Source organism: Pithys albifrons, unplaced genomic scaffold, assembly GCF_047495875.1.
Source record: "Pithys albifrons albifrons isolate INPA30051 unplaced genomic scaffold, PitAlb_v1 scaffold_44, whole genome shotgun sequence".
Classification (NCBI taxonomy): Eukaryota; Metazoa; Chordata; class Aves; order Passeriformes; family Thamnophilidae; genus Pithys; species Pithys albifrons.
Genome location: NW_027286059.1, coordinates 112714 through 128555, shown reverse-complemented (window position 1 = coordinate 128555; position 15842 = coordinate 112714). Strand labels below are relative to the sequence as shown.

The window sequence follows — 15842 nt, the reverse complement described above, 5'->3', positions numbered from 1 at the left end:
TTTAAGGTCCCTGAAATTCAGGACACTTTATGATTCTGAGTTTCTTGAGGCAACTGTGAAAGACCCCAACATTTTGATCTCTTTGGGGAAAATGTCACCTTCCAAAAAGGGGAATTAAAAGCAGGAATGCAAAAAGACCCATAAGATCCATCCCCATAGAAAAGGAAAGTGATATTTCTTATGCTGTGGGTGCAGAAGGCAGTAGGTGTTGGGTTGTGCCTCAGAACACTCAAGCAGATCTAATCAATGCACCCACGAGCCAAGGCAAACACTGAGCAGTGTGAGGGGCAGTGAGTGGGGGCCTGACATGCAGAAGGAGCAGATTACTGGGGGAGGAACTGCCTTTCCTGTGCCAGGACCAGGGCACATCCCACTGCAGGAAAAGCCCCAGGCCAGCCCCAGCACATTGAAGGCCACGGGCACAACTCAGAGTGACTTGGTGGCACCTCTGCCAGGGAGAGCCTGAAACCCCAAATGCATCTTGGCAGCAGCAGGTCCTGCCAGTCCATGGCCAGGAGCCCTCCCTTGCCAGCCCAGCCTGGTGGGCAGCACTGCAGAGCTGCTGGTTAAGGGTGTTCTTTCTTGCTGGGCTCTGCAAAGCCACTTCTGCTACAGGAGCCTCACGGGGAAGCAATTGGGCCCCAGCAACTTGGAGACAAGATATTAATCAAAACCTGCTCATGCTGTTGCCAAACCCCTCTGAAATGATTGGGGTAATAAAACCCCCTAACGCTGCATGTTTGGTGTTAGAAAGGAAGGCGTCACTTTATTCCCAGTGCTCTCTGTGTGTGCGTCCAACAGAAATCCTTTCACACAGACACCAATGCATCACTTTTTCACCTATTTATAAATTTTTAGCAAACAAAGAAATCAATGTTCATTGGTTCTAAATGACATAATTTTATTGAAGTAATTTTGAATTAATATTGAATTAATTTTTATCTTCTATTGGTTATGCACTTCTCCTTCTCTATGCTAATTAGTCCATATTTTTAGTCTTTTTCTCCTGGTTGGGACTTTCCATCACATCTACTAAGTCCTTGTTAGCCATCTTCTTTATCTACTGGTTTCTACAAATGTCCTTGTGGTCCATAAATTCTGCATTCCAGATGTCCAACATCAACAGTACATCCTTCTATCCCAGGCTTTGTTCATCAAAGCATATCAAGGTTCACTTAACAAAACTTAGAGAATTAGTACTTTTCCCAAGCTGTGTTCTCACAGTGGTAGGTTAAATTCTGCTGAGTGCTGGCTGAAAGAGATTTAAGGCCCAACACACAACTTGTCTTTAATTCAAGCAGTTCATTAAAAGGCTAATTAAAACCATGATGATATTAGAAAAGTTATATCATTTCCTACAATCTAAGCACAGACCTGAGGGTGGCAGAGGAAAGAGGAGACTCAGGCCAAGGAGATATGGCTGGAACGTGGTGGTTGTGAGGTCACTTCCACTGCAGCAGCCTGGGTGGCCCTCAGGAGACATTCTGGCCAGGGAGCATTGTGAGGTCATCCAGCACATCAGGGAACCCACACAACAGAAATTCCATCCTTGGGGAGCTGAAGGAGTGGGGCAGGTGGGAGAGCCCCCTAAGGTTCTGATTCTGGGGGCAGCTCTGTCACACAACCCCACCAACCCTGGCAGGCAGGAAGGCAGCCTGGGCTTGTGGCCACCCTGCTCTGCACTGGCCCTGAAACTGGGGAAAAAGTCTTTTCCTCATCTCCAGGCTGAACATTCCCTGTTTCCCTCAAGACCCTTTGTCTTTCATCCTCTTCACATGCCAGCTCCAGCCAAGCTTTCCCTCCCTCAAAAACAGTCCTCATATCTAAGACTTTCTTTGCCCACTGTCCTTGCTTTCACCTCCTGGCGGTGGCTTCATGGCCCCTGTCACAGCCAGCCCTGGCCCTGCACTGACCCAGCTCTGCTGCCCCACAGATGCTGCATCAGGAAGGGAAGGTCCATGGGGAGGGAAATGCACAGGGACTCATCCTGGAAGGGACCTCGGGCGGGTTCTGGGCCAAACCAAAGCACAGTGAGTGGAGAAAGGGACACAAGGATGGGCTGTTTGTGTGCTCTGCCATGTCAGGAGAAGATGTGGAGCTGCAGAGACACCCAGACAATGTGGATCCCTCAGGAGATGATCTCAGACAGCGGCTCCCAGGCCTCTGCCAATCCCTGTTTGCTCTGGTTTGATGGTCACTGGTGGTTACACCCAGTCACCCACCCACACACCCACCAGTGTTCTGTGCACACACACCAGTCTCACCAGTGTCTGGGCCCCCAAGCAACACAAGATCTGATGATTTTGGGGCTCCCACTCCAGTGGTTGGCACTTGGACCTCCCTTCAAACCCAGAGCACAGAGATCCCTTCTCCCAGAAAGTTCTTGGCAGTGGAGGAATTAGGAAATTGAACAGACTGTGGGATCAGTTACAGGGCACAGCCAGAAAAAGGCACTGACCAGTCACCTCTTTGCACATGCCCAGCTCCTTCATACCCTTTTCTCTCTGCTTTCTCATACCTCTTTCTCCACAAATCACTTTGGTTGTTTCCTGGACATCCCATGGCAAGTCTTGTAGAGTCCCTCAATGCACTTTCTGGCTGCCCATCCTGAGTCTCAGTACCTGAGTGAGAAAAACCCATCCTCAGCTGCAAGGCCATCCTGGGGGGCTGTCACTGATCACCTGGGGAGCCTTTCATGTAGAGACGTTGGAAATCTCTGTTAGTTCCTTTATAACTTTTGAGCTTTGAAAGGTTCCTCCAAAGTCATTGAAATTCATGTCCCTAAAAGGACTGTTTTTCCATTTTCATAAAGTGTTGGGGATTAGGTCACATTAAAATGCCAACATGGTGCATGTAGGTATTTGCAACCCTGTGGAGAACGAGTTGGGGATATAGAAATAAAAGAATAATAAAGCTCTTTAGTTTGGAAGAGACCTAAAACAGACACTAGTGCAGCACCCTTTCCATTAGCCATGAACACCTTCCACAAGTTCAGGCCGTACAAAACCCCCAACTTTGGACAGCTCCAGGGATGGGGTTTCCACTTACTCTGTAACCTGGCCCAGGTTCCTGCCACCCTCAGCACAAAATATTTCTTCCTGACATCCAATGGAAATCTCCCCTCATTCAGTTCCAGTTCCTGTGCCTTGTTCTGCCAATACAACCCTTGGCAGAAAATGTCACTGTGTCTCTCCTGCACTAAGAGCACTACATTTTCATGGCTAAACATCTTGGAGAGGGAGCAGAGATATCCCATGAAGGGGTCTGGATGTGCAGAAGCTGAAAGGCCCCAAGAGAGCCAAGTTGTGCAGGCCTTTGGCCATGGCTGCTGTGTGTGCCCCTGATGGCATGAGGAGACAAGTGAGCCTTGCAGCCCTGGGGCCTCATTGCCTCCTTGTCCCCGCTGAGCAACCTGAGAGGTGCCACCCCATCCTCCTGTCCCTGCTATTCCACATCCCACACCCTGGTGCCCAAGGAAGTGCCCTGGGGAATGAGGGAGGGACAGGATCTCCCTTCCCAGGGCCTGGGTGTCATGGCTGTGAGCTTTGGGTTAATGAAATGCTTCTTACTTTCCTCAGCATCAGAGTGACCTTTCTTTCCTAGTCCATATTTGTCATCATTGTCTCTTTGTTTTCTAACTGGAATCTGGGGACACTTTCTCAGTTCTGTCCCTCAGAGGGACCCATTAACAACAAAAGAAACTTTACAGTTCGATTCTGACTTTGGTTTCTCAAGAGGTTCCTGCACCTTTCCTCATGGTCTGATGTTCAGGGACTCAGCACCAAACCCCCCAGAGGGCCATTAAATGCCCTGGGCTGTTGCTGTGCTGCTGAGCTGGGCCGGGCTCCTGGCACACAGGGAGCTCCTGGCAAGCGGGCAGCGCTGCAGAGAGACAGCTCTGCCCAGGAGCAGCTCCTGTGCACAGCCCAGCAGGGCTCAGGGCACTGCCTGCACACACCGAGGGCAGAAAAGCAGAGCAGAGAGAGGTTACACACAGTCTGGGTTGTGAGGAAGTCTGAGAGGAAGATCCACAGAAGAGGAATCTTTCCAGGCTTTCAGAAGGTAAGTCTGCATGAAGGGCAATGTATGTGCAGTTTGTGGGAAGATCTCCCAACGCTGGCACATCCCACTTCCTGGGGGGTCTCTAATGTGGAATATCACAGTTTCTCTGGTGCTGAAGATGAGGCTGTGCTGCAAAGCAGGGACTCTCTGCTGCACCATCCCAGGGACATCCCAGCAGGGTTCCCTCCTCCTAGGGATGGCTGTAGTGTTTGAACCCTGGCTCTGCCACCCAGGCTGCCCCAAACTGTCCTGCAGAGCAGGGTCCTGCACCCCAGGGTGCTGTGCCAGTGCAGGAACTCTGCCACCTGCCAGAGGCAGCTCTCAGCTGGTCTGGGGAGCTCCCTCAGTGCTGGGAGAGAGGCTGTGGATGGAAAGAGCAAACCCTGGCAGGGCAGGGCAGGGCAGGGCAGGTTTATTCAGCCATCAAGTGAGAGTTTCAGAGTTGAGTACTTCTTACAGAGCACTCAGGGATATTTTCCAGGGTATTCTTCAAGGGGAAGGTGAAAGGAGGGATTTCTATCAGGCTCTCAAGCCACATGCCTGGTGGTTTGTCATGCAGAGGGAACACTGAGGAGCTGAACAGGAGCTGAGAACAACTACCTGGCATTGTTGGTGTCTGGGAGGTGGCACAGCTGGATCAGGGTGACAATGCCCTGAGTGCCCACCTGGTTCTGCCCTGGATTCTCCCAGCTGGACCCTCAGTGTGCATTTCCTTTTTCCTCAACTTGCTCATGTTGCCGGGGTTGATTCCTCCTTCTCTCAGTCAGGTTCACTGGGAATGGGAGTTCAAGCTACAGAGTCAATCACTGATCCTGTGATCCCCCTCAGGCACGTGGGTCCCTGGGAATGAGACATTCCAATTTTCCTCTGAGCTGTGGGGCTGTCAATAGTGAATTCTGTGTGCCTGGAGAATGAGGTGTGTTTCCCAGAATCAAACCCCATTGTCAGGACACTTGGCTCTTCTCTGAGATGTCCTTCCAATCTGGGAGCTGCCCTCAAGAATGCAAATCATCTTCATAACACAATTGTGTTATCTGAAATCCCCAGTGCAGAGGGGCAGAGATGCTGTGCCCATCCCAGGAAATGCTGTTGAGTTGGTGAGATGAGCCACGTGTGTCCTTGAGACCTTGAGCCAGGATGAGACATTGAGTGGTCTGTGATGGATCTCTCTGCTCTCAACAGTGTCTGGTGGAATTTCAGACAAAGATGGGAGTGTGATCACTCTCTGTCTGAGGAAGGTCCAAGTCCAGGGCAGCTGGAAGAAGGCAGAGGGACAGAGCAGCTCCCCTCACTCTGCACTAAGCCACAGACATGGTCCTGTTTGGGAAGCCCTGCTCTGCTCTTCCTCAGGGCAGCACAAATGCTGAGGGGTTCTGCCATCCAGGAAACTCCACAGGGAAGATGAGGGGAGTCAGAAACAAAACACGCAAATCTCTGAAACTGTCTTCTGGAATCCTGAAATCTTCTCAAAACTGGGAGTGCAGATGCCCATGAGAACTTTTGCTTTAGGAGCAGTTTCATCTGACACAGCTGAACACCAGGATGGGCCCTGCCCCCACGATGGCCATGACCCCACTGGAGCAGAGCAGGGCTGACCCTCACAGCCAGTGGGCAGAGGGGCTGCTCCTCCTGGGAAATGTAGTGAGCACCAAGCTGGGCTCCAGCCATGGATATGAAGCAAATTTTCCTGAAAAAGGAAAAGTGGGGAGTGTGAGTAGAAGGGAAAGGGGTATTGGGATATGGCTGTGATTATTCTCAGAAATATCTCATCTGATTTGTCACTGTTATTTCCTCCTTGGACAGTGCCCCACCTCCAGAAGCAGCAAATGCCCAACAGCAGCTCCATCAGCCAGTTCCTCCTCCTGCCATTGGCAGACACGCGGCAGCTGCAGCTCCTGCACTTGTGGCTCTTCCTGGGCATCTCCCTGGCTGCCCTCCTGGGCAACGGCCTCATCATCAGCGCCATAGCCTGCGACCACCACCTGCACACCCCCATGCACTTCTTCCTGCTCAACCTGTCCCTCACAGACCTGGGCTCCATCTGCACCATTGTCCCCAAAGCCATACACAACTCCCTCTGGGACACCACAACCATCTCCTACATGGGATGTGCTGCACAGGTCTTTTTTTATTTCTTCTTTATTTCAGCAGAGTTTTCCCTCCTCACCATCATGTGCTACGACCGCTACGTTGCCATCTGCAAACCCCTGCACTACGGGACCCTCCTGGGCAGCAGAGCTTGTGCCTACATGGCAGCAGCTGCCTGGGCCAGTGGCTTTCTCAATGCTCTGCTGCACACAGTGAATACATTTTCCCTGCCCCTGTGTCAGGGCAATGCCGTGGGCCAGTTCTTCTGTGAAATCCCCCACATCCTCAAGCTGTCCTGCTCACAATCCTACCTCAGTGAAGTTGGGCTTATTGTGTTTGGTGTCTGTTTAGGATTTGGTTGTTTCATTTTCATGGTTTTCTCCTATGTGCAGATCTTCAGGGCTGTGCTGAGGATCCCCTCTGAGCAGGGACGGCACAAAGCCTTTTCCACGTGCCTCCCTCACCTGGCCGGGGTCTCCCTGTTTGTCAGCACTGGCACATCTTCCTACCTGAAGCCTCCCTCCATCTCATCCCCATCCCTGGATCTGGCCCTGACAGTTCTGTACTCAGTGGTGCCTCCAGTACTGAACCCCCTCATCTACAGCCTGAGGAACCAGGATCTCAAGGATGCCCTGAGGAAAATGATGACTGGATGCTTTTCAGGAGCAAGAACCTGCCAGTTTTCTTCTGTACAGTGTTCACAATAAAACTCATGACAGGCTCAATTTGACTTCCCAGGTTTTCCTTGGTGGTCAGTGGGTTCTTTTTGTCATAATGTTGTGCTCAATTAAATTATTTTATTCATCCTCTCATCTAATACATTTTTTATTTTCATTAGTTTTACTCTTTTAAATCTGTACTTGAGTAATTGTGCTATCTCTATTTTTAAAGATACTCTCTTGCAATAGCCCTGCCTGGCTGGTTAGGGGTCTTTGATTTGAGACTTTCAGGCACCTACTGGGCAGTTCCATGTGTGCAGAGAAGGGCAAAGAGTCCCAGCACAGCAGCACTGCCAGGGAGCACCAGCACTGGGCCTTTGCTGACCTGCTCTCTTTCCACTTGTACACTCTCCTGCAGAGCCCCTGGGCTGGACTAAGGCCTTGGTCCTCTGCCAGCTGGGACACAGACCTGCTGCATGTCCATCCTGGGCTCACAGGCAGGGACAGGCCATGGGCACTGCTGGGACACAGCTGGGCTCCACAACAGCAGCTCCATCAGGAAAGGGCTTCTCCTTAGCTCAGGACATGCAACCTTAGGGCTTTTTGCAAAGTCACTCTCAAGAACATGCCAAGGAATAGACTCTGTAGAGGCTCCTTGTTTGGCTTGTTCTCCTGGGCCTCTAAATCTGTGTATGAACCAGCAAACAGAGCCCTGTAACTGCAGGGGCTACAGCAGGAAACAGGGAAAATGCTCTGGTGAGTGTTCTGTGTTACCCTCAGTGAACACACTACTGCTACCCATGACAACAATAGCAGTAATAAAACTGGATCTTTAACAAAGAAACCCCACAAGAAGCACATGAGGTGCACAACACCATTGCTCCATTGCTCACCACTCAGTGCCCAATGCCCAGCCCAGCCCAGACACAGATCAGCCCTTCCTGCCCATCCCCCATTAACACCCTGAGCACAGCCCTGCATCAAAGGGAACGTCCGTTGGGCCAGTTGGGCTCAGCTGTCCTGGCCGTGCTCCCTCCCAGTCCTGTGACCCTAAGGAGATAATTGGAGGCCATAATTGCACAAACCTCTCACAGCTCCCAAGCCAAAACCCAAAAAAAACTTCTGCAGCCCCAGAAGTTTTAAGGAGCCACCCCAAGGACCAATCCTGACAAAGCCTCCCCAGGGACTCGTCCCAGCAGATCCTTGGAGGCCACGACTGCAGGGAGGCAAAGGCTCTGGGCAGCATCTCAGGTGCTGAGCAAAGCCTGGCTTGGCTGGAGGCAGCAGAAAGGCCCAACCCTGACCCCCAGCCTGCGGAAGCACATCCTGTCCCTCACACCTTGCTCAGAGCTCTGCTGGGGCACTTGCATGGGGGGTGATGCTGAGGGCAGGACAAGGGGTGACAGTGCCCAGCCTTCCTGGGGCTGTGCCAGGAGACTACCAGGCCCCGGAGCCTCAGCACAGCAGGTCTGCTCACAGCCCTTGGTGGCAGAGATGAAGCTGTGCCCAAGAAAACAAAGAGTTGGGACCTCTTGCACTTCTTCCCAGTCACTTGATGTCCCTCTGTGAAGGAACAAACCACCTCTCGGAGGTGGGTGACAAACCAGTGCTGGGAATGGTCATTGGGAGGGGCTGGTCTGTGATGAGTGTCCCAGGATTCTTTTGTTCCCATGAGCATCTAAAGTGCCTCAAAGGGCTCCTTGATTCCAGGACATTCTGCAGTGTCCATGATCCCTGCTTGCTTTGAATGGTTGTGCCATGTCACAATGTCCCTTTGGTTCCAGGAGGTTCTGTGGTGTCACAGTGTCCCTTTGGTTCCAGGAGGTTCTGTGGTGTCACAATGTCCCCTCTGGTTCCAGGAGGTTCCACACTGTCCTTGCTGGAACACACCTGGTTGGATGTTGCCCCACCTGCAGAGCTGCCTCCAGCTCTGGGGTCCCAGCACAGCAAGGACATGGAGCTGTTGGAGGAAGTCCAGAGGAGGCACCAAGATGATCAGAGGGATGGAGCAGCTCTGCCATGAGGGAAGGCTGAGAGAGCTGAGATTGTTCAGCCTGGAGAAGGGAAGGTCTTGGGGTGACCTAATTGTGGCCTTCCAGGACCTGACCTGGAAGGGGCCAACAAGAACAATGGAGAGAGACTGTTTACAATGGCCTGTAGAGACAGGACGAGGGACAATGGGTTCACACTGATAGAGAGAAGGGTAAGATGGGATATTAGGAAGAAAATCTTTACTGGCAAAGTGGTGGGACCCTGGCACAGGTTGCTCAGAGATGTTCTGGCTGCCTCATCCCCAGAAGTTGTTCAAGGCCTGGTTGGATGATCAACCTCATCTAGTGGAAGGTGTCCCTGCTCATGGCAGGGGATGGGAATTAGATGCTCTTTAAGGTCCTTTCCAAGCCAAAGCATTCTATGATTCTGTGACTGGTGGGTGATGTGGTGGGCAGGGCCATCTTGGGTACAAAGAATATGAAATAATGGAATTTTCCATTCTGAGTGAAGGAAGGAAGGGGCAGCAGAACTGACAGCTTGGACTGATAGCAGGGAGACTTTGCACTGTTGAAGTGATTGATTGAAGGAGTGTCTTGGGGGTCAGTCCTGAAGCAAAAAGCATTCTCATGGCCAGGCTTTGCCAATGAAGATTTGGGAAGGGCACTACCCACTCTTGCTGCAAGCTGCTGGTGGCTAAAAAGGCTGATACGGGATAGGCAAGTCCGGTCACAAAAGGCACAGGGAAATGTCTCCTTTGGCCATTTGGCAAGGAACGGTTCTGTCTGCGTTGTCTTTTCTCCTCCAGACTGACTGTGCTGCGTTCCCAAAGGAAGCAGCAGCGTCGTGAATGGTGTGTCTCCATGAATCCTGATTGGAGGCCAGAGTGGAGCATTGGGGCAGGTAATATGGCCAAGGCTGAGCTGTTGTTTCAGGGAGTACTTGTATCTCCTCTTTGGGGCTCCTCTCTTGCAGCAGCCGGTGGCGAGTTCTCCACAGAGCACAATCTTTGGGAGGCAGTGGGTGATCCTCCATCCTGGAGACGTGCCCTGCCCAGCACAGCTGCGTTCTCAGCAGCATGGCCTCCATACTGGTGACCCCTGCCTGTTCAGAACAGACACATTGGTCATGTAATCAGACCAGTGGATGTTTAGGATTGAACGGAGGCAGCGCTGATGGAAGCGTTCGAGGAGCCGCAGGTGGTGGCGGAAGATGACCCAGGATTCAGACCCATAGAAAAGAGCAGACAGTTGTCTTGGTTTGAGATAAGCAACTGCCAACCCCCCCCAAGCACAGAGAGAAAAGCCTCCCTCCTAACACCCAGGAAAGGGAGGAAAAGAGAGGGGAAAGAAAAAAAAAACACTTCAAACCACATTTATACTAAAACTACATGTATTTTTCACAGAAAGAATGAGACAATTAGAAGAGAGTACAAATATTCACTCACACAAGTCTGCAACAACAAGTTCCCCACCTCAACTTCATAACGAACACACAAATTCTACTGTCTTAACTACACATTACTTAAGAACATACTTATTCCCCAGGGAGACAAACTCAAGCAGAAAGGAGAGACCCAGAACAACACATTTTACTTTGCTGAGATGCTCTGTGAGCCAGTGGTGGGCCTGGTCCTCTCCATCCCCCCTGGGACAGCATCGTGTGTCCTCCCAAGAGGAGGGCTGAGAAACGACTGCCTTAACCACTCCCACACTGGTTCCTACTTCCCTGGAGATGATGTCATAATGTGGTATGGAATACAAAATTACTGGCTAGAAGAGGTCAGCTGTTAGCTCAGTCCAGCTCAAGTCAGCTGACAGCTTTGGCCTAGTCGAAACTTCAGAGCCCAAATCTAGGCCCACCTAGGTGAACCCATAACATTCTCCACCCCTTATTCCATACCATATTATGTCACTCATATCTTAGGTTCTCATGCTTAAACACTCCTTATTTTTCCAGGGCTGTTTCCCACCCCTCCATAATGTGGCTAAGAGTCCATTAGGAGTGGGTAGATATTTCAGATGGGAACAAAGCAGTTCAACTCAGGTCATCTTATCTGATGATTCATGTCTTTCACCAGGGTCACCATCCTCTCTTCAGGAGTCTTTAATTTCCCACTGGGGTTAGAATAGTGTTCACAGTCAGATCCACCCCTTGGCCTCATCCACCTACAGGTGGTCTGAGGCATCATAGGCCCATTGAGCCAGGAACAACCCTCCCCCAGCCAGTCCAGGATGTGATGTTCTTCATTGGCTCGGCTCGTGGGCACATCAGCACTCACACGACGGGTTTTCAAAGATTCAACTCAAACGGCAGTGTCCCACCACACATCAACAGCTTACGCAGGCTTCTCTTCATGTCTTTCTCCTCGGTCACACAGAAGTACTACAGTTCACCATGTGACCCATCCCCCTTAGCAGCAGTCCTAACAGCTTTGGCAGCCTCAGAAGCAGCCCCGACAGCAGCACAAGCAAGCAGCAGAGGCAGAGGCAGCCCTGGCTCGCTCGCAGCCCTGGCTCGCTCGCAGCCCTGGCTGGGCTTGCAGCCTCTCATGGCTCATGGCCTCTCACGGCTCGTGGCCTCTCACAGCTCATGGCCTATCATGGCTCACAGCCTCTCACGGCTTGTGGCCTCTTACAGCTCACAGCCTCTCATGGCTCGTGGCCTCCCCCGGCTCGCAGCCTCTCACGGCTCGCAGCCTCTCACAGCTCACGGCCTCTCATGGCTGGCAGCGTCTCACGGCTCGTAGCCTCTCATGGCTCGTGGCCTCTCATGGCTCACGGCCTCTCATGGCTCACAGCCTCTCACAGCTCACGGCCTCTCATGGCTCATGGCCTCTCATGGCTCATGGCCTCTCACAGCTCACAGCCTCTCATGGCTCGCAGCCTCTCACAGCTCGTGGCCTCTCACAGCTCGTGGCCTCTCACGGCTCATGGCCTCTCACGGCTCACAGCTTCTCACGGCTCGCAGCCTCCCCCGGCTCGCAGCCTCCCCTGGCTTGCTCGCAGCCCTGGCGGCAGCCCCGCCAGCGACAGCTCTGGTTCCTGCGGGTCGCTCAGCACTGCGGGCGCTGGTTCTGGGCGCCGCATCTGTCGGGTTCTCTGCAGGGGGTTCCGCAGCTCCTCTTTTCCCCATTCACTGGGGTCTCACAATGGCAAACACGCTTCACAACTGTGGATAACCTTAGGAACAGTGTTCACAGGTAAATCCACCCCTCGACTTTATCCACCTACAGGTGGCCTGAGGCACCATGGCCCCATTGAGCCAGGAACAACTCCTCCCCATGCCAGTCCAGGTGAGATGCTCCTCATCAGCTCAGCTCCTGGGCACATCAGCATTCACATGATGAGTCCTCAGGGATTCAACTCAAACAGCCGTGTCTTGCCACACATGAACAGCTTACATGGGCCTCTCTTTTCTGCAGTGGCTACAGTCAGAGCAGGCACCAGTCGAGCTGTTTGAACTCACAAAGACAGTGAAACAGTGAAAACGAGCATTCAGCAGTAAGGGAGAGTTGTTTACATTTTCTGTTCTGGGTGTACCTAAACAAGGCAGTTATCAATCTGTGTTTCTACAACAATCCTCCCGGGAAGCCTGCCAAGATTCTGGGACACCTGCCAAGGTCCTCCATCGCTCCCGGGTTTCGGCACCATTGACTGTCTTGGTTTGAGATAAGCAACTGCCAACCCCCCCAAGCACAGAGAGAAAAGCCTCCCTCCTAACACCCGGGAAAGGGAGGAAAAGAGAGGGGAAAGGAAAAAAAACACTTCAAACCACATTTTTACTAAATCTACATATATTTTTCACAGAAAGGAAGAGACAATTAGAAGAGAGTACAAATATTCACTCACACAAGTCTGCAACAACAAGTTCCCCACGTCAACTTCATAACAAACACACAAATTCTACTGTCCTAACTACACATTACTTAAGAAAAACCTTATTCCCCAGGGAGACAAACTCAAGCAGAAAGGAGAGACCCAGAACAACACATTTTACTTTCCTGAGATACCCTGTGAGCCAGTGGTGGGCCTGGTCCTCTCCATCCCCCCTGGGACAGCATCGTGCGTCCTCCCAAGAGGAGGGCTGAGAAGTGACAGCCTTAACCACTCCCACACCGGTTCCTACTTCCCTGGAGATGATGTCATAATGTGGTATGGAATACAAAATTACTGGCTAGAAGAGGTCAGCTTTTAGCTCAGCCCAGCTCAAGTCAGCTGACAGCTTCGGCCTAGTCCACACTTCAGAGCCCAAATTTAGGCCCATGTTGTAGTTTGGGATTATTATGTAAATTCTCTCCCCTGCCACTTAACTGCCCAGGCCAGCGGTTAACAAAAGAAGTAGTTAACTGTTGATGGCTGGGGTGGGGGCAGGTTTGTCTCTTTTGGTTTCTTTTTTTTTTGGATTTCTCGGGAGTCTTGGCTTGGCGGAACGGGGGAGTGGGGGCTCGAAGGAGGCAGGCTGCTCTGCTGGTTACTGCTGGGGTTTTTCCCTGGCTGTGTTGCCGCTGCCCACCTCGGACTACTTTTCGTGCCGCGCTGCTGTTGCTACCTGCCTTGGATTTGCTGCTGGTTGCTCGTACCTTTTCTGCTTCTTGGACGGGGAACACAGGGGGAAGAGACTGAGTCCATCTGAAAGCTCACTGCTCGTCTGTTTCCCTGGAGAGGGACTGAAACTCACTCTGCAGCCAGTCGGGCTGTGACAAGGACACTTAAGTATAACCTTTTCTCCCGGAGAAAAAAACCTGCTGGGTTTTGTTGTTGTTTTGTTTCTTTTGGTTTGTTTTTTTTTCCTCTCTTGTGGTGTTGGGGAAGTGGGTTGTACTAGTCTGTTTACATATATATATATATATATAGCAGTTATCCTTCTTGTATTAAAATTCCTTTTCTTAAATTTGATAAAGAGTGGTGTGATTATTGTGGAGGAGGCCCCTCCCCTGCTTGTGGGTAAAACATTTTGGTTTTTTCGCCTCAAACCGAGACATTTCTTGGCGCCCAATGTGTGGGGCTTGTAAACAAAGAAGGATAACTGCTATTTTGTGGCACCATGTGGGTCTTGAGCTTAGGGTTCATCAGGACCATCCTGTATAATATATTGGCTTTTTGTTGGTACAAATTCATGCCAAAAGAAGCGGCAGGTTTAAGTCTTATCAACAAATCAATGAGCAAAACTCAAATAGCCGCATTTATTTTTGAGTTCTTACTCTGGGTTTATGGTGCCATGAATTCGATGCCTTTGGATGTCATGTGGGTGGTGTTCTCCAGGCTGTTTTCCTGCCGCAACCTAAGCTGCTACCTCTGGGGATTCAGTGATAATAGTACGGACCCTTGGGAAGGAACAAAGGGGAATCTCTTCTCCCAACCCTTTGTCCATTCCCCATTCAAGTCTGCTACAACAGCTTTTGAGATGTTTAAATTCTCCCTGGATGCCAGAGATATCTTGCTCTTTATGGTTTTTCTGCAAGGTTGTATCCCTGCGGCTTACAGTATGTTTGAAGGTAGGGCCAGGGTTTTTCCAGAATGCATTCAGAAACCTAGCCCAGTGAAGGGGGAAAAGCGAGAGAATAAAACCCCTGATGCCACAGTGAAGGGAGAAAAGGATGAGGCTAAACCAGGAGGACAGGCCAAGCCTATGGAAGTTGCCCCTATTCAGAAAAGGAAATATAAGACCAAATTAGACCATCCAGCGGACGATGAGGGGGCTGCTGCACCTCCACAGCAAGCAGACCCAGAGCCTGAGATCATCACTGAGTCATTGTCATTTGATAATCTCCGTAGTTTGCGGAAAGACATTGCTCGACACTCGGGTGAGCCCATCCTGACTTGGTTGATCCGAGTTTGGGACCTTATGGGTGAAACCTTACAACTGGATGGTGCTGAAGCCAGGTTTTTGGGGGCTCTGGCCCAGGACGTGGCTATTGAACAGGTGTTCGTGAGGGAATCAAAGCCCCTTTCACTCTGGGCACGACTTCTAACGAGTGTAAGAGAGAAGTTTGTTTATAGAGAAATCCTGCAGGAACATCATATTAGGAAGACTTGGAAGACGATGGAAGAAGGAATTTTACGTCTGAGGGAGATGGCAATGATGGACGTGCTTTTTGGAAGAGGTGGGCAAGCCAATAATGACCCTGACAAGGTCAGATGCACACCACATATGTGGTGGGACCTTTCACGCTCGGGGCCAGCTGAATACACCGATTTCCTGGCATCCATGTATAGGGAAGAGAACCATGAAACAGTGGGCGCAGTAGCAAATAAGCTCCGGATATATGAAAGCATGACCCACAGCCCAATGCAGGCCCGTATTTCTGCTGTAGAGACATTGGTTGAGAGTCTCAAGACGCTGCCTGCAGAGGTAAAAGCGATCAGAGAGGAAATTAGGGAAAGTCTCCAAGTGGCACCAGTGCGAATGAGAACCTCTGAAGTCAGAGCCAGACGCCCCCCAGCCAGAGGAAGTGGACAGACCTCACGAACTGAGATGTGGTACTTCCTGGCCAAACATGGAGAAGACATGGGACGGTGGGATGGGAAACCCACCCGTGCCCTTGCAGCCCGAGTACAAGAACTGAAGGAGAATGGAAGAAGGTCAGTGAGAGTAAGTGCAGTCCCAGTTTCCCACGGGCAAGAATCTGACCCACAGGAGGGCACCTCCCAGGTGTACTCATCGAGAAAAGGTTCTGACCGCTATGACCAGGATCAGTGTTAGAGGGGCCCTGCCTCTAGCCAGGTAGAGGCACGGGACAACCGTGTCTATTGGACTGTGTGGATTCGATGGCCTGGTACATCAGACCCACAAAAGTATAAGGCTTTGGTTGATACTGGCGCTCAATGCACATTAATGCCATCAGGACATGTGGGCTCAGAAACTATTTCTATTTCTGGGGTGACAGGGGGATCTCAAGAGTTGACTGTGCTAGAAGCTGAAGTGAGCTTGACAGGGAGAGATTGGCAGAAACACCCCATTGTGACTGGTCCAGCCGCCCCATGTATCCTGGGCATTGACTACCTCAGGAATGGATATTTTAAGGACCCAAAGGGGCATAGA

At 51.2% G+C, this 15842-nt stretch overlaps 1 protein-coding gene across 1 annotated transcript; it reads left to right on the top strand.

The window, feature by feature from the left end:
- Positions 1–5888: 5888 nt before the first annotated feature.
- LOC139685216 (olfactory receptor 14C36-like) lies at positions 5889–11622 on the top strand (the record flags this gene model as incomplete). The annotated part of the gene is made up of 2 exons (XM_071581854.1): positions 5889–6791; positions 11614–11622. Coding segments are annotated over exons 1-2 (912 nt in total), but the record flags the coding sequence as incomplete, so codon positions are not given.
- Positions 11623–15842: the final 4220 nt, after the last annotated feature.